The 26530-nt window shown below is 42.3% G+C and overlaps 1 protein-coding gene across 1 annotated transcript in view; it reads right to left on the bottom strand.

The window, feature by feature from the left end:
* Positions 1 to 26530, bottom strand: part of CDK5RAP2 (CDK5 regulatory subunit associated protein 2) — a 138807-nt gene that overhangs the window by 48534 nt on the left and 63743 nt on the right. Inside the window, 5 exon segments of the mRNA XM_028715746.2 lie at positions 1770 to 2226; positions 4812 to 4996; positions 9393 to 9488; positions 21659 to 21787; positions 22987 to 23102. Of these exon segments, the coding sequence (XP_028571579.2) occupies positions 1770 to 2226; positions 4812 to 4996; positions 9393 to 9488; positions 21659 to 21787; positions 22987 to 23102 (983 nt within the window).

Below are 26530 nucleotides of genomic sequence, written 5' to 3'. Positions count from 1 at the left end.
ACATAAAAAACGTCCTATCCTTCCTTGTCACCAATTGGCCAACCATGCCCAGGAGAAAAGCCTCAGGCTTTTTAGAGAAGGTCCATTTAAGAACCTTCTTAATTTCATTATAGATCATTTCCCAAAAGGCTTTAATCTTCGGGCATGTCCACCAAAGGTGATAAAAGGTACCTTCAGTCTCATTACATTTCCAGCATTTGTTATTGGGCAAATGATAAATTTTTGCAAGCTTGACTGGGGTCATGTACCACCTGTAAGTCATTTTCATAATGTTTTCTCTTAATGCATTATATGCCGTAAACTTAACACCAGTATTCCATAACTGTTCCCAGTCAGCAAACATAATATCATGACCAATGTCTTGTGCCCATTTAATCATAGCTGATTTAACCGTTTCATCCTGTGTATTCCATTTCAACAGCAAATTATACATTCTTGACAAGTTCTTAGTATTGGATTCTAACAGTTCTGTTTCTAATTTTGACCTCTCCATCTGGAAACCTATTTTCCTGTCCTGTTTAAATACCTCGTTTATCTGAAGGTAATGCAACCAGTCTCTTACCTTAGATTTTAATTTCTCATAACTCTGTAGTTTAACTCTTTCTCCGTCTTGTTCTAAGATTTCACAGTATTTTGGCCATTTCGACTCCATATTAAGTTTTTTAGTCTCTTTAGCTTCCATTGGTGATAACCACCTGGGAGTTTTGCTTTCCAATAGGTCTTTGTATCTTATCCACACATTGTATAATGCTTTCCTAACAATATGGTTTTTAAAGCCTTTATGCGATTTTACCTTGTCATACCATATATATGCATGCCAACCAAATCTATTGTCATACCCTTCCAGATCCAAAATGTCTGTATTCTCAAGAAGCAGCCATTGTTTCAACCAGCAGAAAGCTGCCGATTCATAGTAGAGTCTTAAGTCCGGCAGGGCAAACCCCCCTCTATCTTTTGCGTCAGTTAAAATCTTAAATTTTATTCTGGGCTTTTTGCCCTGCCAGACAAATTTGGATGTCTTTCTGCCACTTCTTGAAACAGTCCATCTTATCCATGATCTGGAGTGTCTGAAATAAAAACAGCATTCTAGGCAATACATTCATCTTAATGACAGCAATTCGGCCTAACAAGGAAAGTCTCAATCTTGACCATATTTCTAGATCTTTCTTTACTTCTGTCCAACATTTGTCATAGTTGTCCTTAAATAAGTTTACATTTTTAGATGTCAGATTTACCCCCAGGTACTTCACTTTTTTGTGATCTCTAAACCTGTTTCACTCTGAAACTTCTCTTTTTCAGCCATTGTTAGATTTTTCTCCAACACTTTTGTTTTCTGTTTGTTCAGTTTAAATCCTGCTACTTGACCAAATATCTCAATTAGTTCTAATACTCTTTTGGTACTAGTATCTGGCTGTTGCAAAGTCAATACTAGGTCATCTGCAAATGCCCTTAGTTTGTAATGTCTGGCTCCGACCTGAACTCCTTTAACCAACTGGTCCTTTCTAATCATATTTAACAAGACCTCCAGGACTGATATAAAAAGTAAAGGGGATATTGGGCATCCCTGTCGTGTACCTTTTTCTATAGGTATTTCTTCCGTAACCACATTATTTACAATTAACTTTGCTTTTTGTTTAGAATATATAGCACCTATACCCTGCCCCAGTCTTTAGGTAATTCCACCTCCCAAAACAACACAACCCTATTGGTTGTGGAGAGAACTCTTTCACACTCTAAAAAGGAGCTTTAGCACCTTAAAACAAACTCACTTTGTTCATTTTCCTTGTACGCTGAAGGATCTCTTGCTGTTCACTCTTCACAGAGGCTCTCTCCCGCCAAGGTTCTTCATTTAATCTTGAAGATGCTGCTTTGTATTCAGAGCTTGCTATTTGGCCTTCATGTTTCAGTCCCACAATGTTACCTTCAACAGTCCCTGTTTGAGTAGCTACAGTTTTCACTTTAGCTTTTGATGATCCAATATCCACATTAATCTGTAGCATTGTTTTGGGATCAAGCCCTTCTTCCTCAGTCAAAGTAGATTTGGATTCAACTTGCAGCTTCAGGAATTTATTTGCTTGCCTTTGCTGCTCAAGTTCAGTTCTTAGCTGAATAATCAGTTGCTTAAGATCTTTCTCATCTTTATTCTCTAGATGGCCACTTAAACTGTCTTGCTCGCTTGTGTTCAGATGATCTAACAGGTTATTTGCAATTTGTATTTGTTCTTCTCTAGTTTTACCGGGGTGGGGGGTGGGGGGAGAGAATAGTAACGATAAGAAAACAATATTATCTTCTATGATTTACATTATAAAATCATGAAAAAGAATTCACACATATTTCATAATATCACTTTGTGTCAGATATATACCACCTGCAGACTATTGTAATTAAGTTGTATATAAATTGATGAAATAAGTAAAATAAATTGTTGAAAGAAAGAAATCTCAGATACGTGACTTGGAGAAATCCAGGATGAGTTACAAAGAAATACCTTCTCAAAACACAAAAAAAATTCCTTGCAGTAGCACCTTAAAGACCAACTAAGTTAGTTCTTGGTATGAGCTTTCGTGTGCATGCACACTTCTTCAGATACACTGAAGTATCTGTGTATCTGCGTGTATCTGAAGAAGTGTGCATGCACACGAAAGCTCATACCAAGAACTAACTTAGTTGGTCTTTAAGGTGCTACTGCAAGGAATTTTTTTTGTTTTGACTATGGCAGACCAACACGGCTACCCATCTGTAACTTCTCAAAACACTACTGCTACTCAGAAGTTGAGCAGGACTGAGAAAGAGGGTTTGGCAGTAGAAGTCTCAGGTATAAAATAATCCTAAAGTTACAGTTCTAGCGGCCAAATCAGACACGGCATTAATTGCATCAATGTGATTAATGATTACTTTTGGTTACATATAACTAGTAATAGGAAAGCCTATACAACATCCCTTGAGATCATGGATGGTGGAGAGGTGGAATTTAACTCTCTCTGACTCTGACATGGTTTCAACTTCTCAGAAGCTACTATTTCAGTTTCAAGGAAAGTGCCCAATCGCACGAAAGGAGGGTTCCCTTATAATGCACTCACCTGCTTCTAATAGATTTTTTAATTATTTCCAGGACCATGATGGGGGAGAAAGGATTTAAGTCCCTGCTTCCTCCCCTCAGTCCCAAGACTGTAGAGTCTGAAAGTTTAAGCCAGGGACTGCCAAACCTTTGGGACCCATAGCCATATTCACTGTAAACCAGAGGAAAAAACTACACCAAGTACATGCCACAACCTATTCCATAGGCTACAGTAGAATGCTTGTTTAAAGACTAGTGTAAATTATGGGGTAGGATCAGGGAGGGGACCCTGCAAGCACCAGGGAAGAAATCTGTAAGCGCTACCTGTGGGTGCCATACTGGCAACCTCTGGAATCCCCACACAGTTAAGCTGCCTTCTGTTTTAATACCACAAATCAGTCTGAAAACATGTTGGAAGCATACTCCATCAGAAGCAATAGCCAACTTAGTAAATTTCCAGGCATAGCTCTGTATACTGCTAAAGGCTTATGGATGTCAGCTTGGAAAGCAATTTCACAATCCAATGGAAACTAAATAGAAGGACATTACACTCCAAAACAAATCCTGTCGTTAATTTCAAGCATGTCAATAAAGAGTTGTTTTGTGCCATTTGAAATACAAGCCAGGACTGAAAACAAGAGACATTTAGAAGGCTGGCAGTTGAAAGAAAGAATGCTGAGTGTGTTTTTAATGCCATTCGTGAGAAGTAAGTTACCCAGCACTATTGCCTTGGCACCAATCAGGCTGAGAGAATTTACAGGAAAACATTAGGATGAATGGTGTATCAGAGTCCTAAAAATGCTGGAAGGGAAATGCTCCATAGCAAATTTTTATGTAAGGTTGAGAAAGGTGGCAATGTTCTAGATTCGTATCTGAAGATCTTTCATCTGCCATTCTACATTGCTTTGGTGACTAATATTAACTTGTGCTCTTCAGCTGATGAAGGATGAACAGCAATTAGTATCATTCATTTCAGAATGAATCTGGCTGCTGAGCATTAGTGACCCCTGGCTTCAAACGAAGTAGCAGCTCTCTCTGAATTTCCCTAATCACATTCATATAATGCAGCAATCACTGCCATAAATGCAGTGTGGATCAATGAGGGTCCTATCTAGGGCTAAACCAGTACCATTTATTTGTTGTAACTATTTGTACTCTGCCTTTCAGAATATAAATAAGGCAGCTTATAAATCAAAATACATTAATGAAATCACATTCAGCAATATTCAAACATAAATCATAAAGATTGTTTCCACCAGACAGGTGGTCACGGGAAGCAAGTTTTGAGGTCTTCTTTTCCTAGACCCCTCTTTCCTGGAATCCTTCCTATTATTTGCAGGCCGCAAGAATGGGAGTGGGCATTTTGTAACTTTGGGGCAGGAGCATGATTTAACTACTCCCAGCTCTCAATTTTCAGAGCTTTGCAACTCCCAACCATTTGGACAATCTTCTTCTATTTGCCTGGAAGGAACTGTGAGGTCTTTGCTCTGTCATTTTGTATAGTTTATCTGATTCCCTGTATGTTGCCATCTTGCCATGAAGGAAAATGCATCTTGTAACTGATGTCTCTGACTGTGCTTTACATCTCCTAATTACTTAATTGCATGATGGACTAAAACGACTCTGAAGGAGGCTTGCCAATCTCCCAGGTAAATTAGAGAGCTCCGTTATCTAAATTCACTTTTAACACAATTGCTTTCCTCTCTTTTGCAATAGAACTGTTAAAAGTGCCGTGTCTAAGCCACCCGCTTACCTAGATCCAAGCAGTGCCACTCCATTTTCATTTAAAAGAGACATGAGCAAACCACTCTCTCGAGCTTCGCCTTTTTCCCCTGTTGTGCTTCTGCCAAAGCATTTGCCACCAGCCAGCTCATGTTCAAACTCAGGCTTATTTAGATTCAGACACTGTATATCCGAATAATCCGAAGGAGTTGTCTGCTAAAAAGAAAAATGCACTTACTTCTTTTCTTAAAAATAATAACTAGAGACAGGTATGTCAGTGTTCTATTACTTTGGGGGCTGTGATCTTTACATAATAAGGCTTTATCTTCTTGGAGGGGATTAATCTACATTAGAAAAGACAGTCTCAGTAAAATTATTCCACATACCACTCATTAGTATCAACACTAATGAACACCAATTTGATACTGGTTTCTTCAGGGTAGAAGAAAAAGAAATAAAGAGCTGTCATAGGGGAACTAACAAGGTTTCCTTGAAAGTATCTCTCATGAGAAAGTGAAGGCTCCAATACTTTTTAGAAAAGCTATCCCTCCATTAAAGTAATCTTAGGTTGATTAATCCTCCATGTTTTAGTCAATGAATGAACTAATTCTGCATAAATTTGAATATGACCAAATAATAATCGATCTAGCATTTTACGAAATACTTTGTTTTCCTATGTAATATGCAGGTCGCATCTTAGAAGAGGCATCTCCCAATTTTCCCACATAGGATGGAATACTTCATTTAATTTTATATGTGACTGTAATTAAAATAGTTGTTTATTACAGTTGCTACTGATGTTGCTATGACTACCATTACCACCGCTATTATTAAATCTGTTGTGCAATTAATCCAGGAGGGGCACCTTTTAAAGTCAATCAGTACATTAAAAAAAAAATCAAATAAATGAGAGTATTAATTCACTAAAGGAACATAGCCTTACTTTTCAGTCATTTTTCCTGGGTGGTTCTGGGAGCTTGCTCATTTCAAGTGCAATTTGTTTAGGGTATTTTTACCCTACAAATGGTGAAGGTTTTACTATCCAGGCCCTTAGATGCAGCCATGTGCATTAAGATAATTCTTAAGGCCAAATTACAATTAGCCCTCCTTAAAAATAAAGCCTACATTTTATTTTATTTTATTTTATTGTTTGTTTGTTTGTTTGTTTGTTTGTTTGTTTGTTTGTTTGTTACAGAAGTAGTTACTAAAAGCCAACTCATTTTTTTAAAAAAAAATCATGGTAGTGTACAATAAAATTATTAAAACATAAGATTATAAAACCGTAAAACACATAGCAAAAGTGAATCTAATTCTCTAAATTCTCTAAAAACACCTGGCACCTTATTCTCTAAAAACACCTGGCAAAACATTTTTTCAGCAGATGACAAAATAACAAAATTATAGGTGCCTATCTGATTTCAATAGGAACAGTGTTCCAAAGTACTGCTGTCACTATGCTAAAAGGCTTAGTTCATGTGCGAACTTCACTAACAAGGCAGTAGGAAGGGCTCTTCAGAAGACTGCAGTGATATGGCCTGTGCAGAAGGGACAATGCCACCAGGTCCTAGGCTATTTATGGCTTTATACACTAACAGTGTAACCCTTGAACTTGGCTTGGGAACATGCTGACATCCAGTGCAGAGCTTTCTGTACCAGTGCAACATGCTGATTCAGAGCTGCTCTTGCCAAACCCAGATGAGGGAAAGTTATTAGGCTATATACAATGCAATCCCTACTCAGAGTATACCCACTTAAATTCATGGATATTACTAGCTCAGGTCCATTGATTCTACTGGGTCTATCCTGAATAAAATGTAGTTGGATAAAAAGGTAAAGGTACCCCTGCCCGTACGGGCCAGTCGTGTCCGACTCTAGGGTTGCGCGCTCATCTCGCTCAAGAGGCCGGGAGCCAGCGCTGTCCACAGACACTTCCAGGTCACGTGGCCAGCGTGACTAAGCGGCATCTGGCGAGCCAGCACCAGCGCCGCACACGGAAATGCCGTTTACCTTCCCGCTATAAAGGAAGGTATTACCTATTTATCTACTTGCACTTAGGGGTGCTTTCGAACTGCTAGGTGGGCAGGAGCTGGGACCGAACGACGGGAGCTCACCCCGCTGCGGGGATTCGAACTGCCGACCTTGCGATCAGCAAGTCCTAGGTTTTACCCACAGCACCACCCGCTGTGTGTAAAATAGTAAAATGGATAGTAAAATGGATACAACCCATTATTTATTAACAGCACTGCATGTGCTGGGCCGGGACGCGGGTGGCGCTGTGGGTAAAAGCCTCAGCGCCTAGGACTTGCCGATCGAAAGGTCGGCGGTTCGAATCCCCGCGGCGGGGTGCGCTCCCGTTGCTCGGTCCCAGCGCCTGCCAACCTAGCAGTTCGAAAGCACCCCCAGGTGCAAGTAGATAAATAGGGACCGCTTACTAGCGGGAAGGTAAACGGCGTTTCCATGTGCTGCGCTGGCTCGCCAGAGCAGCGATGTCACGCTGGCCACGTGACCCGGAAGTGTCTCCGGACAGCGCTGGCCCCCGGCCTCTAGAGTGAGATGGGCGCACAACCCTAGAGTCTGTCAAGACTGGCCCGTACGGGCAGGGGTACCTTTACCTTTATGTGCTGGGCCACTTACAATAGTAAACCATTAAAATGCAATTATGAAACCATAAAAATAAGAACATATAGTGCCCTATTAAAAAAAATTCCAAGAGCTGAGAAGAAGAACAATTCCAGACTCTTGAGTAATAGCAACAATATTTTAACCCAATTTTAAATGGTTATTTAAAAAAAAAAAAATGACCAAAATATCTTCACCACTACAAAGTCACTTTTTGCACTCCACAGCTGGGCTGCTATCACCAAAAGGTGGTGAGCCACCAGTCATACCTCACTAGGCAGGGGCTCCGAGAGGGTCCAATTAATTATGCAAGACAAGAAGTATTTGTTCCTCCAGGTAACCTGGCACACTGCCTGCTTCACCACACTTGTTGATATGATTGTTGGAGGCTGTGCTGCTCATAACTCTGACACCTCTTCCATTTAGTAAGAAAGCCTGCAGCAGAAGATCTAAGGTTCAGCCCTCAGCATCTCCAAATACGGCTAGAAATGACTTGTGTCCGTGGACAGCTGAGCAGCTGTCAGTCGGCCAGATATGCCAGTGTTCTGATTTGGTACAAGGCAACTTCTTACAGTTCTATGACTTAAGCCCTGTGAACCATTTTGACATTTGGGCATAGCTGCCCACTTGTCAGTCACCGGATTTAACCATGATGCCATGTGATGTGTTTTCTGTTAACTGCACTCTTTGAAATCAATCAGCTGACCATTTGCACTTGCAACGCCCTGTTCCTTTGCCTGTACAGCTCCAAACCACACTGGTAAAGGAGCAGGTGTTGCACATGCCATTGGATCAGCTGATCAGGAGTGTCTGAAAAGGCTGCTTTTAGCAGGGAGCCCTGTCTTTACTTTCCCCAAACCTGATGTCATACATTACATTGGGTGTAGAGCAGGTGAGTGTGGCTTCGGAGGAAATTGTATCATGGATCAAATTCTGGGCCTAATTAGGTCCACAGTGCAGGGGTTCCCCAACAATGACTTAAGCAAAGATGGCCAGGACTAAAGTAATGCAGTGTTACCTACTTATGGACACTGTGAGCAGGAGGGCAGTGGGGAGGATAAGCACTAAAGTATTTCACTGCATACTGGTCACCGCTGTGTAATAATCACACACCCCTTTATCAGACCCTGAAATTGGTCCCAGAGCATTCCTCCACATAATAGCTGAAGGGGTAATTCTCAGCATGTGCATTATCGGTACCAGTATATTTCTGTACATGGTCAGGGGGCAGAGGTGACGGCTCTGAGGGGGGATTATGGCAGTGCTGGAAAGGAGGTCAAGCGAAAAACATGAAAATTGCAGCCTGTGATCACCAAGGCTCCTCTACTCTCACTCTCCCTGTGGACAACTCTGGTGCCTTGGCCAAATTTTGTGGTGCTGCCTGCATGCCTCTCTTGCACAGTCCCAGACCCAGCATGAGGAAGAGAAAGAGGGATGGGCTTGAGCTTGAGGAGAAGCAGCTGGGTGGCAAGGAGTTGAATGTGGGTGAACGAGCATATGAAGATTTTTCCTTCTGAGGCGGGTTGGATGAGGGCAGTGCGAGTGGGCGGGGGTATGTGAGGGGGGGGGATAGGTTTGTGAGGGACCCGCACTCTGGGACACGCTAGCTTCCAGCCACCTCACCAGCTTCCAACCACCTTACCATAATTCACCTCATAATGGTCGTACCCTTTTTGGAAATGAAAAATCGGCACACAAAAATGTGACCATTATGTGGTGAAATACAGTAATAGGAGGGAAAATAATGGAACAAAGTAACCGATTGAAGGTCTCTATTGCCAGAAGAGATCTCAGTGTAGTGCAGCTGGTATTAGAAACCTTGGAATGCCTGCAGAGCAAATAGCTTCGGGCAGCTGAAGTGAGCCAAAGTACAAACTAAGTCAACCAAATTTCTACAAGGGTAAACTTACTGAGTCACTTGAAGCTCAGACCTGTATATTCCAAAAGGAAAGGGCTATTAAAACTATTTAAATACACTAGACAAAAATCCCACCTCATTGGGTGTCTCAGTAGATTGGCCACTCTGGCTGTTTGTCTGGTCATTGAAAGCTTCTGTCAGAGTCCGACTTTCTTCTGTTCTTTCAAGGAACTACACAAATGAATGGAATGATATGAAAAATGCAGCGCTCGCAAAACAAAATCTGGTGATATGAAACGTGTACAAATAAGTCATGTCTTTTTTTGTTTTTAAAAAAATGAAATTGAAAAAAATATATGCCTGGAATAGAGTAACAAACATTCGATTAGAGGGCATCAAAAGGATCCAAAAAGATACCAATTTTAAAAAGCAATCAATTCAAATTCATGAATATTGACCATGGCTGTCAGCAATGCAGGACTCGGATACTTCAAGCAAGGGATGAATTCTCCCAAATTTGAATTGGATAAGATCAGGCTAAGCTGAACTACACCATTCAAAAGGAGACAGTAAATTGCTCGGCATGATCTGAGTCAATTCAAAAATCAATTCAAACCCTGTTCTGATCCTAGTTAATGATGTAACACAGTCAGATCCCAGTTCATCCTTTCCCCAATTTCTCTCTTCTTTCACTCTTATTCACTTATGAAGCTGTTTCACTGGCAGAAAGTGAGAGGGGCATCTCTCCCTGCTCCAGCATCTAGTATGCTGCTGCAAAGTGTGTCAGATGCAAATAAATCTGGGAAATTGAGTTTTCTCCAAAGGTGGTGGCCGTAGCGCTAAGGGAAATTGATTTCCCATGTCTACTTGCATCTGGAATGCTGCATAGCAGCACGTCAGACCCTGGGAGGAGGAAGGAGGCCTTCATTTCACTTACCACCCCTGTTCAGAGAACAAGCCAAGCTGTGGTAGGAGAGGAGAGGAACTGGAAAATCATGGGCGGATGGGATGGCTGGCATGTAAACTGTTGAATAATTCAAGCAACACAATCCTCACCCAAAAATACAAGGCTGGACATAAGGCTAAGACCGAATGTACACCACACAACAGCTAAAGCTTTAATCTGGGGACTACCTTCCAAGCAAGCATGTGTTAGATTGGGTTGTTAGCATGCATGACATTCAAGTGCCAAGATTGGGCACATGCCAGGTCTGTAGGTTGCCTAGTGTTTCCTCCTAGTTTTATGGCAGGCAATGGGGGAGCAGTTTCAGTACTTGTCTAACAAGGCTATGAATCTATTCTCCACCAATATCTCAGAACCAGAAAGACTGGATTTATTATGGCATAAGCTTTCAAGGACTAGGGCCCATTTTGTCTAATGCATCTGATGGCTACAATAAATCAGTTGGTCTTTAAGGTGCCTGTTGACTCTTTTTTGTGCTTGCTCCAACAAACTAGCTTGGCTGCCTTTCTGTGTCTTAGTTTATGAATTAAGGCAATAGTCACAAAGCACTGCTTAAACCTAACTGAGGTTGTCTACTCATTTTCTTAGTGAGGTTGAAAATTCATTTTTAAAACTTCTGCTGCAGTTATAAATAAAAAAGACATGTTCCACTGTAACTTTTTAAGCTTGACCAAATTTATGTAGCCAAAAGAGATATTGGGTTCAAATATTTACAGGATTATTGATCCTTCAGCCTTCTATGGTATGGGTAGGATGGATAGGGAGCATACAAGTATCAGAACATGCTCCCATGCTCTGATCCAGCACTTCATGCACAGGAAGAAATTCCCAAACGTGTGGGATTTGCATGGGGCACCACATCATCAATTTGAGTTGACATGCATATTCCTCTCTCTGGACCCAATAGTTTGGGTTGCACAGAGAGTCATTTCATATATGCGAATGCTCTGATCATCTGTGCAAGGGAAAGAAAACTGGATGCAGTCTGCCAACCTGCCCCTGCCTTCACTGTCCAATGGCCAATAGGCTGGTTTTCATCTGTTTAAAAAGGGGGTCCCCACCACCCCATGCTCCTTTGCAGCACAAGACCAAATCTACCTTTGGGCAAAATACCACCTGAGCAGAGTGCAAGGAATTTGGCTGGGAAAAGGTTCTCAGTAGATCATGGCCTTCTAAATATCAGCTTTTCAGAACACCCTCAAGCATTCAAGTTTTCATGTTCTAAAGAAGGGGGCTTAGGAACTTTAGGCCCAGGAGCAACCTTCAAGGCTCCGCACCCAGCACTCAGGACTCTCCTTTGGCCACATCTCCTTACCCACCCTGCTTCAGTGCATTTGCCCTGCTGGAATGTTTCATTGAACTATGAGCATGCTATGTGCTTGTGTGAATGGAGGGGTGTGTGTGTGGTAGTATTATCATATTTTGAAGAGCAAAAAAGAGGACACATTTGCCAACTTCTACTTTTAACTATGGATCACTATGATGTCTCTCATTTTAAATACCCCTACTATATGTAGGCTATAGAAGCTGTGATATATTGCTAGTGGCAATGTTCTTAACTTTCATATATAGAAATAAACCAGGACTACCAAGCAAGGTTTTGCTACAGCTCCTAAAGAAATTTTCTATTGTGTTAGTTGAATTTAAAAATCCTGCTGATTTACCACTTCCCTCCCAATACTCCCAGTTGTGCAATCCCACTGGGTTTTAAGGCATGTGGTGCCATAAGGCATGTGTGGTGGAAATGGAAAAGTCCCAAATGTGGCAAGTTGGCTGTTTATATTATTCTGTTTTAATTACAACAGCCACATAGATAGCACATTAACCAGAAGCCAGCTCTCAAAAGTTAAATGTTATGGAAGTTCGCATTTTCTTCAATTAGTTTTTTGGTCAGATTTCTAATTTGTGCAGATCTGGTCCTTGTTTACCCCCACCCCTCCAAAGCAACCAAAGCCACCATGCTGCCTGCTTATAATTTGGATTCCCATTCTTTCCCTAAATAAATAAATAGCCATCATAATAATACTTAATGACGAGGATACAAAATTAAAACTTGGAGATAGTTATTCCTCCTAGACTGACTAGCACCTGACAAGAAAAGCATCACAATAGTTCTCGTTAAGACAGAATCAGGAGCCAAAGTTACCCAGGCACTGACTGTCCCTCACTTTCAGCTCTGAGTGGGCTGGTCTTGTCGTATTCTTCCCACCTTTGCAATCTCACCCCTGCTCCCCACTTCTGGCGTCAACAATATAAAACAGGGGTTGGGGGTTATTATTGCTCTCACTGTTGTTGTTGTTTTAAACTCACTTACCTTTGGAGGCGTGAAAGTACTGAGGTGCCTGTGTGTTTCTCGCAAAGAGTGGAATAAGGGAGAGAGGGAGGATATAAGGGAGAGAGGGTGGGGTGGGAGATCAAAATTTAAAAATCCTCTCCCAATCATGAAATGTGCTGCCGAAACAGAGTCCACTCAGTTAGTGTGCCTTTGCCATACTTGCAATGCTGGCGAGGGAGGCGGGTTGAGGTTGGGAGGGGGAAGTGGTGAAAGGAGCAGAGTCTGCAAATGCCCTAAGTGCCTGGAGCACACCGGATGGAAAGCTTCTTCCCAAACTAGGCCAATTCATCTCTCTCTCCCGGCCACATCCTCCCCTCCACACACACCTGATACCTTCCAGATTAGCAGAGTAAAGCAGGGCTGGTTGGTAGGGCTAGAGGAAGACAGCGAGAGCCAGTGAACGTGCATCTCATGTCAGCATGTGGCTGCTGCTGGCTGCATTGTGCTGGGAGCTGGAGGGATGGAGAGGGCAGGAAAGAGAGCAAGGGCCACAAGAATAATATTTGAGCTGCTCCGGTTCCAAGAGGAGCTTGTATATTTCACAGGAAAACTGACATGCTGGGGGGAAGAGAAAGAAAGAGGTTTGGATTCCTGGTGCCTGTGTGTGGCTGGGATGGAGTGTGGCAAGAGTATTTATTTTTATGAATGGTCAGAACTTTCATTGGCTGGCAGGGGTGGCTGGCAGGCTCTTGACTGGCAGGAAGTGGCTGTGTAAACCCTGGCAGCCTCCCTCCCCTGCCTGCTTTTTTTTTTCTTGGGAGATTCCTGGAAGTATGAAGTGGAACTGTTGATAAGGAAGAGGGGAAAGTGAGCTGGTCCCTGTCTATCCCTGCAGCAGAAGAGGGAAGAGAGGCTGTGTAAGGTGATCCAGGGGGGCTTGGAGGGAGATCCCACAGGCAGAAAAGCAAAACAAAAAACAACCCAAAATAACCACACAAGACCTGTAATGGTACCAAACAAAAAAACCCTGAACATTCTGCCAAATTTTAAAAATCCACCCAGACAGACATTTTAAACCTGAAAAAGAGGACATTTCTGGGGGGAAACAGACGTATGGCAACCCTAGTATGCAAATATAAACCTCTGACTTTTGTGAGGCTTAAATACAGCCGACTATTCAAAGTAAGAGCCATATCCATTGCTCCACCCACTTTGTCTCTGACATGCATTCCCCAGAAGGTTCCCAACACGAGAATGTAGTCCTTGGGTTGAAAAGGTTTCTCCATCCCTGTTCTAAAGGAAGCGCCATGGGAAGACGACACAGCTCTTTTCAGCTGCATTCTCTTCTTCTGACAAACGATTTTGAACTCAAAGAATCAGGAAGCTGCTTTAATGGGCTTAAAGCCAGCAGAAGAATTCATTATCCTGCACAGGTGTTATCTGGGATTAAAAGAACCTGCTTTTACAGTGGAAACATTGTCAAGGATGGCCTATTGTCAATCAAGTGGGAGCAGCCAGGAGAGAAACCAAGAGCAAGGAGTTGGATCCCTGAGCAGATCATGAATGAAAAATAGATCAGGCCACCCACGCCCCATGCAGGCCCACATTTGACGGGGGGGGGGGGGCAGGGGGGGAGTGATAAATTTTGAAGCCATGGGAGAAATAGATTTTTCCCCCAGGGCAAAACACAAATTTGGGGAAAACTGAAAAATCTTCAATACATTCTTTAGCACCCTTTACAGATCAAATATCACTTTGTTATTTTAGAAACATAAAAATGTATTGTGTCTAACTTGGTATGTCATAAAATTACCATGTTTTGTATATTCAAAGTACAGTTTAGACATACAATAATTACAAAATAAATTTAGAGGGGGTTTTTTTTTATAAAAAAAAAGTTACAAAAGCTGCCAAACTGTAAGAAACCTAAGCATCTCTTTGGTTTTGTCAATTTATGAAGAGCTAGCAAAAAGTAAAAAACAGAAGAAACCATCAACATTATAGTAAAAACAAAGAAAGTTATTGTGCATTCTGAAAATCATTACATCTCCTCCAGGCCTTCACAGTGTGAAGCAGACATAAAGCACTCATTTCCATAAAAAGAGCTGAGAAAAAGAAGGGAGGGGGGAAGAAGAAGACTCAATGTATACTACATAAAATTTAATCAGTGTCATTTTCTGAGTTATCATTACCAGTTTCTGCTTCTTTTTATTATTTTTATTTGCCAGCACATTTATCAAGAATTTCTAAAAACTAATGGCTTGACTGGAGATGCGAAGCCTGGGGGTCATTTTGGATTCACAGCTGTCCATGGAGGCGCAGGTTAATTATGTGTCCAGGATGGCTGTCTAACAGCGATGGCTGAGACCCTACCTGCCCACACACTGTCTTGCTGGAGTGGTACATGCTCTGTTTATCTCCTGCTTGGACTACTGCAATGCACTCTACATGAGGCTACCTTTGAAGGTGACTCAGAAACTACAATTAATCCAGAACGCGGCAGCTAGACTGGTGACTGGGAGTGGCTGCTGGGACCATATAACACCAGTCCTGAAGGAACTACATTGGCTCCCAGTACAATTTCCAAGCGCAATTCAAAGTGTTGGTGCTGACCTTTAAAGCCCTAAATGGTCTTGGCCCTGTATTCTCCCCTGTATATGCCCCACAGAGGACCTTAAGGTCCATAAATAGCAACACCCTAGTGGTCCCGGGCCCTAAGGAAGTCAGATTAGCCTCAGCCAGAGCCAGGGCCTTTTCAACACTGACTCCAGCCTGGTGGAACGCTTTGCCTCATGAGACCAGGGCCCTGCAGGATCTGATTTCTTTCCAGGGCCTGTAAGACAGAGTTGTTCCGCCTAGCCTTTGGCTTAGAATCAATTTGATTCCCTCCCCCACTTTCTTTTTTCCTCTCTCCTCCTGTGATAAGGCTGCATTTTAATGTTTTAATTGTTTTAATGTTGTATTTTAATCTTGTTTTTAAGTTGTATTTCAATCAACTTTTTTTAAAATTGGTTGTTAGCCGCCCTGAGCCTGGTATTTGCTGGGGAGGGCAGGGTATGAATAAAAATTATTATTATTATTATTATTATTATTATTATTATTATTATACCTGAAGGTGCATCTCTGCCCCCATTGTCCAGCCATGACACTGAGGTCCAGCTCGGAGGGCCTTCTGCCAGTTCCCCCAATGCAGAGGGCCTTCTCAGTAGTTGCACCCACCATGTGGAATGCCCTCCTGTCAGATGTCAAGGAAATAAACAACTATATGAATTTCAGAAGACATCTGAAGGCAGCTTTTAATGTTTGATGTTTAGTTGTGTTCTTTTATATTCTGTTGGAAGCAGCCCAGAGTGACTGGGGTAGCCCAATCAGATGGGCAGGGTACTACTACTACTACTACTACTACTACTACTACTACTACTTCTATTAATTTTGAAAAAGCATCTCTTCCCTTTCACATGTTGGTACATTTCTTGATTTGGTGTATTTTCAGACACAGAAAAGTTTCTTTCACAAGCTGCAGAAGATTGAGGTATATGAAGTAAGCAAGAAGAAGGCTCGGAAGTTGCCTTGCCACCATGTTGCAGGAGGGATGTATTTGGCAGAATCCCAGACTGCATTACTCAACCAAAATACCTGAAGCTGTTCTGTTTTGTGCAGCTTTTGAAAGTATTGCATGCATTTTTATCTGAAAGTATGGCATACACTTTCTGTTCTTTTGTGTTGCTCTGTACTTTCACCCCCATCCTGGTCTTTGGAGGCCCAGTCAAGAGGACCAAAGCAGATCCCCCAAATATCCAAGAGGAAGCCCACAAGCAAAGAAGGTTCTGAATCCTTCTTCCTTCTCTTGCAACAAAGCCCATGCCCCCTATCTTGCATTTGGCAACTGCAGTCTCAGTGTACAACTCAGTGTCCTCTGGGTACAGAAACTGTAATAATCCAATTTTGTACATAGTCTTACATAAAAGTCTTCCTATTACATAGTTTTTAGTCCTCACTTTGGAGGTGTAAAAATATGAATGTATTATCTTAAACATTTTATTCATCATTCATTCCAAAAGAAAATACTTCATAGTCCAACATTTTTCAGTTGGATGGGGCAAAAAGGGGTTGGAGGGAAATGAGGGGTTAGTTTTCTTCCATTTTCCCATCTTTCCCCTCAGGACTTCACATTTCTAGTGGCAATGGGGAGCACTCACTTGTCAATCACCTGACATAATAATGATGGTGCATGAACTGCTTTTGCCCACATGGAAAAACAGCTGATTAGCAGTGCTTGCAAGCAACAGCTGTGTTTTTACCTGCCTCACAGGTAAAATCATATATAGGCATGGCTGCACCAAAACAGCCTGAAAGGACAAATGAGAAGGCCTGGGTGCCAGGACCTTGGTGCCCCACTATTAAGAGCCAATGGGAGATTTGGGTCATGTGATAAACAGTTTACTGAAAAGAAAAATATTTCATTAAGACCTCAGATTGCTCTTTCTTAAGGCTAGCTTCATACATTACTTAAGAGAGTAAAAAAGCATCAAGGATTATATCCAACTAAGTTTTATTCAGAGTAGACCTTCTGGAATTAGTGGACCTGATAGTCATGTCCATTGATTCCAATGGGTCTTCCTGGAGTAGAACTAACACTGGATAAAACTCCAAGTGTATAAACAGTGGCCTGACAGTTGGCTTAATCCAGCAGGGCTCTTATGCACTTAAGGACATGAAGGCAAGAGACCTCCCCCCATTGTTCCCCAGCAAATGGTCTTCTGAAGCGTACTGCCTCTAAAACTTGATACAAGAAAGCATACAGTCACCAAGAGCTCCTTCCCGACCAGCACCAAGTTACTAAAATTGTGTTGATCTACTTTAAAAGGCCACCAAAGTAGCAAGCAAGCATAGAGCTGCATTCAAGACTTCAAGTGTTAGCTTCTGAGTGATGGAGAAATTGCTGTACCCCAAGGAAGAGACTTTTAATGCTTGACCAATTTTTTTTTTTTAATGTAAAATATGTGGCTCAAGGCCAGGAGAAGGTCTACGAAGGATAAAGCTTCCTCTTTCAAATCATCTCATGGCAATGAAAAACCTTGAGAATGTGTTTTTTCCTAAATGAATAGTTGATATGCTTGGTTTGCAAAGATCCCATGAGTCCCAGAGGCAGGACTCAGCACATCTGAAAGCAGATGTTCAGAGGACAGCAGAAAAACAACCTTTTTTATCTCTCTTTTGGAGCCCGAAGGCACCCCATACAGCTCAGAGCTATGGCAACCCAAGGGAGACATGACTTAGGAAGACTCTACAGCGGGGCTTAGCAGGATTGTGTTTCTGCTGTCTTCACAGAAAGAAAAAATGATACATTTTTTAAAACAGCCAAGAGAAAGTCCTGGGCTCAGAGAGTTATATCTTGATGGGCATCATGTGCTGGTTGAGAGGAATGAACAAATCCCATGGCAGCACCAAATGAAGCAAATTCCAATATGTTAAAATAAGCCCCACTACCCAGAATTTGACCAATTCAGTATTCTAATATTTATTCAATGTGGGTGGCACACTCAATGCTGTACAAAGCTGAGGGCCAAATTAGATGTGATGATGGAGACCCCCAAATACATTCCCCTGCTGTTTTTAAAGCTGTTCATAGCACCTTGAGGAAGCAAGGGTAGAGATCTGGATCAGCACTGTTGTGCTGCAGAACAGGGGAAGGGCATTAAGCCTTCCTTCCCTATGAAAATACCCCCCAAAACTCCTACAAAAAACTGCCTACAGGATATGTAGGTATAACCCAGGAATGTGTATGTTTTCAGTTCTGGGCACTGCATTTCAAGGATTTAGACAAATGACTTCAGAAAAAGTCAATGAAGAGGGTCAAAAGTGCAGTCCTGTGGAGAAACGTTGATGGAACTGGGAAGCTTAGCTTGGAGAAAGCCCTGTAAGCACCTGAAGGGCCGTCAGTTTTCTCTTTTTCCAGTTTCTCTTATTTTGCTAAAAGATATAGGGCTATCAAATGTCCAGGACAGACATTAAATATAAAAATACATACATATATTTGTGTGTGTGTGCTACTCTTCAAGAAGAAATAGGATTGTTTTGCACACTAGTGCCAGAAGCACTGTGATACCACTGTGTAACATTGGGGGGGAGGGGGGAGGGGGAGAGGAAAGCAAGTTTTCAGCCAATATTCCCCCCAAACAACAATTTAACATGCATATTCTGGGATTAAGGCCATATTAGATATCAGAATAGGGACACGAGTGGCACTGTGGGTTAAACCACAGAGCCTAGGGCTTGCCAATCAGAAGGTCGGCAGTTCAAATCCCTGCGACGCAGTGAGCTCCCGTTGCTCGGTCCCTGCTCCTGCCAACCTAGCAGTTCAAAAGCACGTCAAAATGCAAGTAGATAAATAGGTACCACTCTGGAGGGAGGGTACACGGCATTTCCATGCGCTGCTCTGGTTTGCCAGAAGCGGCTTAGTCATGCTGGCCACATGACCCGGAAGCTGTATGCCGGCTCCCTCAGCCAATAAATCGAGATGAGCGCTGCAACTCCAGAGTCGTCCACGACTGGACCTAACGGTCAGGGGTCCCTTTACCTTTACCTTTAGATATCAGATTAGAACAGACTGAAATGAGTGGTGAACACTTGGCCAACATTATTTTTTCAAGAGCAACCAGTCAGATGCCTCTACGGTTCTCCATCAGGGCATGAAGGCTACTATCATCCACTGCTGCCTCCCCCCAGCCCATAATTGGTATTCATAGACAAACTGCTTGTGAATTTGAAGGTTGCATTTAGCTACCAGGAACTAATAGCTGTTGATAAATTTATCCAAGAATCTGTCTAACCCCATTTGAAAACCATTTATTCTGTCTACCTTAAGATCTGTCTTTCCCCCATCTCTACTCTTTTGCAAGCTCCATGCAACTTCTGAGGCCTTGCTCCATGGTCCCCTACTGAATTGTAGACTCACAGACCTGGAAGCAATCTTGGTGACCATCTGCATCAACAATGCCAGATCTGCATTGCAACGACAGCATCCCTGACAGATTGCTGAAGGCATTTAAGCAGAGGCTAGATGGCAAAGGAGAGTCCACAATCTCCCGAGACAGGCGCTACAGGCACTATTGAACAGTGTGTATATATATCCCACCTTTCCTCCAATGACCTCAAGGTGGTGTACACGTTTCTCTTCTTCCCCATTTTATATTTGTTACAACCCTGTGAAGTAGGTTAGGCTGAAGGATTGTGATTAACCCAAGATCACCTAGTGAGTTTCATGGCTGGGCAGTGTTTTAAACCCTGGTCTCTCAGGTCCTAGTCAAACACTCTAACCACTACATCATGCTCTTACCATTGCATAGTTTTATCCTAATGGGAACCTCAGGCTCAGGGACCAAATGCAGCCTACCAGGACTCTCTGGCTGGTCTTTAGGACTCTCCCCAGGCCACACAACCTACTGACCCTTCCTTGCACCCTCCTTGAATATTTGTTTCTGGCTCAAATGTGGCAATTTGCTCTGAGAATGCCTCTACCTTGCCTGCAAGCCACTGGCATTCTCAGAGCTCAATGACACTCAGGGTTCAAAGCTGTGCCTGCAGGAGTGTGACATATGGAAAGGCCTTGGGGAAATTCCAAGGGCAGAGAAGCCTGAAGGGTCACAATGGGTCCCCGGTCCTGAGATTTTATCATCCCTGGTGTAGCAGAAGTACTTGTGTATTCAGGGGAGGGCCACAACTCAGAGGTAAAAGTATCTGCTTTGCATGCAGAAGGCCCCAGATTCAACCCCCAGCATATCCAAAAAGGTTCCCTGCCCCAATTCTATTGTATTTTAAACTGCTGTTAGTCGCCCTGAGATTATTTATGATTTATGATGAGGGGTGGGGTAGAAAGCTGAGAAATAAAACTAAAAAAAAATAAAAATACTTTTCTCAATTAAGTTTACTAGGTATCCAGTAGTATTGGAGCTTTTTCAGTTGCCATGCCAGTTCCACAGAATGGCCTCCTCAGGGAGGCCCATCAAGTCCAAGCACATAGGGTTAAGACCTGGCTCTTTGAGAAGGCTTTGGGGTCTTTCATTTTCATGAAAGCTGGTTTTTGTTCCTCCCGCTCCATCTGCTTGGATTTTTGACTGAGGTGTGGTTGCTGAAATTTGTATAGTCTTTATTTATCTTTATTATTAATTAATAACTTGGGGCATTACTTAATCCCTTTGTGTTCTTATTACTTGGTTTTTCTTGGCTGCAAGCTTCATTGTTTTTGAGAAAAACTGGATTAAAAAATGTGTAAAAAAAAAACCATACACACAAAATCCTGGCCAGACTTACAGGATTCTTTTTAAGGAGTAGAATTAGATACTATATGTGAACCACTTTGAAAAAACTCAAAAGTGTTATATAAATGCCACTGTTGTGGTTTTCTGTTGACAGTTGCAGGGGAACAGCACCCCCTTGAGGAGAGCAGCGCAAATTGCAGCAAACATCTCCCCCAAAGCAACGCCTCTACTTTAAGAAACAGCTACCTTGTAAAAACCCAGATCCAGTATTGGGGGTCTCAGTTCAAGACAAAAATGCGGGGAGACACTCAGAAACCTCCAGTATGCTTATAACCAGATGTTAACAGAGTCCCTTTTAAACACACACACACACACACACACACACACACACAGAGTATCAGGCTATGTGGGGTCCAGTGCCTCGCCAATAATGCATTAAGAATGTTGCAGCCTCACCTTCCAGCAGGAGCCTGGACACAGATACCAAGAATGAGGCGACTATGGAGGCACTCAATCTGAACCCAGTAACAAAGGGCTCTCAAGCTTAAGAACTGAGAACCCAAGACTGCAGCCCTCAACCTCAGCTCTATCAAGTGATTGGACTCCTCAATGCCCAAATACCTTCCACTCCACCAAGCCATTTGAGCCTCTGTATCATCTCAACTGTCTTACATGAGATGAACCAGAATTTTGGGTCATTGAATTAGTGCTAACACCACACTCTAAATCCCAAGTTGACCTCACTTAATGGTTTCATGTAGATGCTGAACAGTAAGAGATGAGGTGGAAACCAAGCTCTATGGAAGTTCTTAACCCGAGGTACTACTGTATCTAGAAATCATGTTTAAAAATAAAGCTGCACTTCCACCAGCTTTAGCAGCACCAGGAAACTAAATCTCACCTCACTCTGGTCTAGAGTATCCTGACTTCCCTTTGCCACAATGTTCAATGTGGAGATTTCAAGTTGATTTTTTTTTAGGTTTTGATTTGCCAAATGCAGCTCCTTCACGACTGAGAGGAGTTCAGCAACCTGAAAAAGCAAAAGGAAGCCTTTAGAGACTTTGGAAGCTCTTAACATTCTTCAGACTGCTTCATACATCATGATTTCAACAACCAATTTCTTAAAAGATACACTGTAGGTGTGCATTGCCTGCCAGTTGAAATTGTTCATGTTTGAAGTGTGTATGCATCCTCCCCCCCCCCCCCTGAGTGTATACCCCAAGAAACCCATGACAGGGAGTTAAGAATCTGAGTACATGAAAAGAGCCTATTGGATCGGACCACTGGCCCATCTAGTCAAACATCTATTTCTCACTGCAGCCAACCAGCTGATGATGGGGATGGTGGCTGGCTGTTGTTGCCACATTTTCTACAAAATTCTACTCAAAGCAGTTAACAACAGAATAGCCCAAAGACAAATATACAATAACCATAATTAAAATAATACAATATACAACATACAACATTACATTAACAATTAAATAATAATTATTTTAAATCAGTAATTTTGGATGCATTTAAAATGAATAGTTTAACAAGCATAAGACATACCACCAAACCAATAAATATTCCAAAATAGCTAATGACAGTAATAACTACAGAAGATGCCCATGGCAGGCTTGCAATAAGGACCTGAGGGCAATGGCACTTCTGAAGAAAAAATACATTACAGTTGTAATAGGTAAACTCATTACAGTTCTTAATAGGTACACAATGTGGTTCTGATCTGTAATCATAACAACCACAGGGTGTGAGCAATGGTCCTTGGTATGCAGAGAAAGAACAATTCTTATTTCAATAACTCCCATGAATCTTGCAGCATTCTAAAGAAAAACAGACGTATTGTGCACTGTAAACTCTCATATGGATTACTGGAATGTGCTCTGTGTTGGGATACCTTTGAAAAGTATTCGGAAACTGCATTTAGTGGCACAGCATGTTTGTGGCTTGGCAGGGCAGAGTGCATATTACTTACAGTAGCCTTTCCCACCCTGGTGTTCCCCAGATGTTTTGGACTACAACTCCCATCAGCTCCAGTCAGGAATTATGGACAGATTAGTCTGTCCTGATGCCTGGAATCTGCAACTGCCTCTTGTACATTTATAGATCATGCAGGTCCTCCCCGGACCCAATCCTCCAAAAATCACCCACATCAGAGTTCCAAACAAAGATGCAGGCTGGCATGCCCAAGAAATACTGGACGACTGTAAAGGAACAGGAAAACAATACCTTTCTCTTAAGCTCATCATGAGACAGCTGGTCCAACTGCAACTCCAAACCACCCTGGTCTCTTAAACAAATGCTCATGTAAGACGTCTGTTCTCCCCAAGAAGATATGGTTTCCTCTATTTTTTAAAAAAGAAGAAGAAGATAGCTTAATCTATATAATTGCATTGGAATTTCCTGCTCTGCCCTCGAAAAACCACCAATATATTTTGTAACTGAGGTACCCATTCAATGGAATGAGTGTACCATTATTTGCAGATCTCTACTCCCTTCTTACTGCTGTCACACCTACATACTCTGTGATTTTGTGCATGTGCTAAAAGTGCATATAATATGAAACCAGGTGCGGGATTCAGCAGTTTCTTACAAAATCAAGTTGTTAGTCCCTATGACTAAAACAGAAGGCTGAATGTTGTAAGGGCATTACTTCAGGAAATCTCAGAAATCAGCAGTGGGAATGAGTGTTCTGCAGGGATTTCTAATATCCTGAGGATAGCTCAGTTGGTTAGCGCATTGTGCTGATAATGCCGAAGTTGCAGGTTCGATCCCCATATGGGAGAGCTGCATATTCCTGCATTGCAGGGGGTTGGACTAGATGATCCTCAGTATCCTTTCCAACTCTACAATTCTATGATTCTATGAACAGCTCAAAGGGACAGAATTATGGGGGAACGATGCAAACATATTTTGTTCAGGGCTCAGAACTCAGCCATGCTTGCTGCAGATTCTGAGATGCCTTAGTGGGTAGATATTTTTTGACGTACATAATATACATGACTGTTTCTGTCTACCATGATGCAGCAAAGTAGTCAACTGACTGACAGACTTTGATGTGGTCAGAGGGGTCCAATACCAACATCAATATCAATACCAAATCAATATGAATTCATTTTCCTGCTGACAAACCCTCCTCCTCAGCCTCCAGGTTCTCATGCAGGGTCCTGCTCACCCATAAAAGTCTCACAATGAGAAGACTTCCTGGAAACAGCGGACATCATGCCAGTCTCTCACTCTAGACTTGCTTTTTAAGGGTCGGTCCAAGGTGGATGTTACATCCTCAGGCTCCCTACTAGAGCTGGGCAATATCTGGTTTTCAACAATATGATATATCACCAGCTAGGCAATGCAATATACCAATATATCACAATGTCTGAAATAAGGATGGAACTATGTATAGGTGAACGAGGTAATGTCCTGGCAACTGATACTACTTAGGGGTCTAAAACTGAGAATTTTTAAAACATATTGTTACAACTGTTATTTTACAGTACAGATAAATTTTTAATTAGCACATTTTAATTAGCACATTTTCTCTTAAATTAAAGTTGCAGAAGTATAGCTAGAACTACAAACTAGAAAGAATGGATAAAATTTTACAGAACAAAAATTTATTAAACAACTTAATCTATTTTCAACTAATCGAAGAATAATTTAAGTAATTTACAAGTGTCAAGTTGCATCTGCTTCTCCACTCAGAGGGCCAAATGCATGAGTAAGCCCCAATGAGTTCAACTAAATGAACTTCTACCTCCCTGGGCGTAAGCCACATTGAATTCAGTAGGGTGCACTGCTTACTAACAAACACCCCATCATTCTCACCTCACAACTATCCAACCTCCTATTTCAGCATAAGGTGGCCAGTTAAATCTCCCCCTTCCATTTCCCCCTATTGTGATGCAGAAGCCTCACCCCCCCCAAGCCCTCAGCCCACCAATCTCTCACTTTTTATCAAAGGGAGGCAGCGAGGGCAAGCAAGCAAAGAGGTAAGTTCTTTAAAAAAGAAAAACCCTTCCTTTGTAATATGGAGGGAAGCTAATTTAGGGGGAAACAACAATGTAAGCACCAGAAAATGAAAATAAAAACACTTCCCCCCGTTTTTCTGCCAGTGGGACTTGGTGGACAGCAGAGGAGAAAAAGAAAGAGGCAGCACATGAGGAAGTATAGGGCTGGGGAAACAAATGTGTGAGAAAGCAAAGGGGAGAGGAAATAATTGGGGAGATTTCAAGGCTAAGGAGAAAATGGGGAGGATAATGAGGGGGGGACACAGGCAAACACACAAACATGCAGAAGATGAGAAACAAAGAGCATTGACAAGAGAGAAACAGGTGGGAGACAGAGAGGGGGGGTAGGGAGGGAGGGAAGAGGCTTAAACAACAGGGCAGGCTCAGACCTGCATCTCCCTCAACCATTTACCAGCCTGGCACCTTAAAGCAAGAAGCTCATGGCGTCACCATCTATATTACTAAGGAAAGTTCCCAGTGGGCTGCTTTTGTCTGAAACTGCTCTGAGGATTGTTGCCCACTGCAGGAAGCAGAGAGCTCAGGCAAACTGCAGGAATCACGAGAAAAGCACTGGCTTCATGGTTTTTCTAACATCATAATACGTGATATATTGCCAGGTCAAATATTTTGAAACGGTTATCATGATGTGGATTTCAAACCAGTTTTGGATGATAGATCAATAAATTCCTCAGCCCAACTGCCCACAGCTGTGTCCCACACCCAGTTCCAGGTGAAGCAGGTTTATTGTATCCAGCCTCTAATCCTCATTCCACAAGGAGCTGGCCAGGGTCCTGAAACTAGTTTGCCCTCTTGCAAAGTCTTACTTGTAACCCTGTGGTGTCCTAGCCTAGAATATTGGGTAGACTGTAGCTCAATGGCAGCACACACACTTTGTATGCTGAAGATCTGTTTCAGTCCCTGGCATCTCTCGGTAGGGCTGGGAAGAGACCACTTCCTGAAGCCTTGTAGAACCACTGCCAGTCAGTGTAAACAATACTGAATTAGATGGATACTGAATGATCTGGCTCAGTGTAAGACAACAACCTATGTCCCTACATAAGAATAAATGGACTGTGTACACCATGGGTAGGTAAGCTAAGGGCCGGGGGCCAGATCCAGCCCAAACGCCTTCTAAATTTGGCCTGCAGACAGTCCGGGAATCAGCGTCTTTTTACATGAGTAGAATGTGTCCTTTTATTTAAAATGCATCTCTGGGTTATTTGTGGGGCCTGCCTGGTGTTTTTACATGCATAGAATGTGTGCTTTTATTTAAAATGCATCTCTGGGCTATTTGTGGGGCATAGGAATTCGTTCATTTTTATTTTTTTCAAAATATAGTCTGGCCCCCCATAAGGTCTGAGGGACGGTGGACCAGCCCCCTGCTGAAAAAGTTTGCTGACTCCTGGTGTACACTCACTACGTACGTGGTAACTGGGCTGCCATTTCAAAGCCTTTATGCATGTATGCATGTAGCAGAATGAACTAGCTACCCTGAAGTGGAAGAATGGACTGAAGCACTCAACTGTGGAAACCCCAATATTGATTGGTCGCCCTACAGAACAAGATCCTTGTAGGTAGGAAAGAAGCACAACAAAGAAAAAACTATGCTAGAACCTGAGCTAGTTTTTCACTTGAAGCAAACTGGTTGGTGTATGTGTTTTTAAATGCAAGGAAGCATTTATATTCAGCCAGAAGTCTACCACCTTGCTCTGCATCATGCAAAGATCAGGTCTGAATCCATTACTTTACACTGTCTGATAAGGTGG

Source organism: Podarcis muralis, chromosome Z, assembly GCF_964188315.1.
Source record: "Podarcis muralis chromosome Z, rPodMur119.hap1.1, whole genome shotgun sequence".
NCBI lineage: Eukaryota > Metazoa > Chordata > Lepidosauria > Squamata > Lacertidae > Podarcis > Podarcis muralis.
The sequence above is the reverse complement of the archived record's forward strand: the minus strand, read 5'-3'. Positions and strand labels throughout refer to the sequence as shown.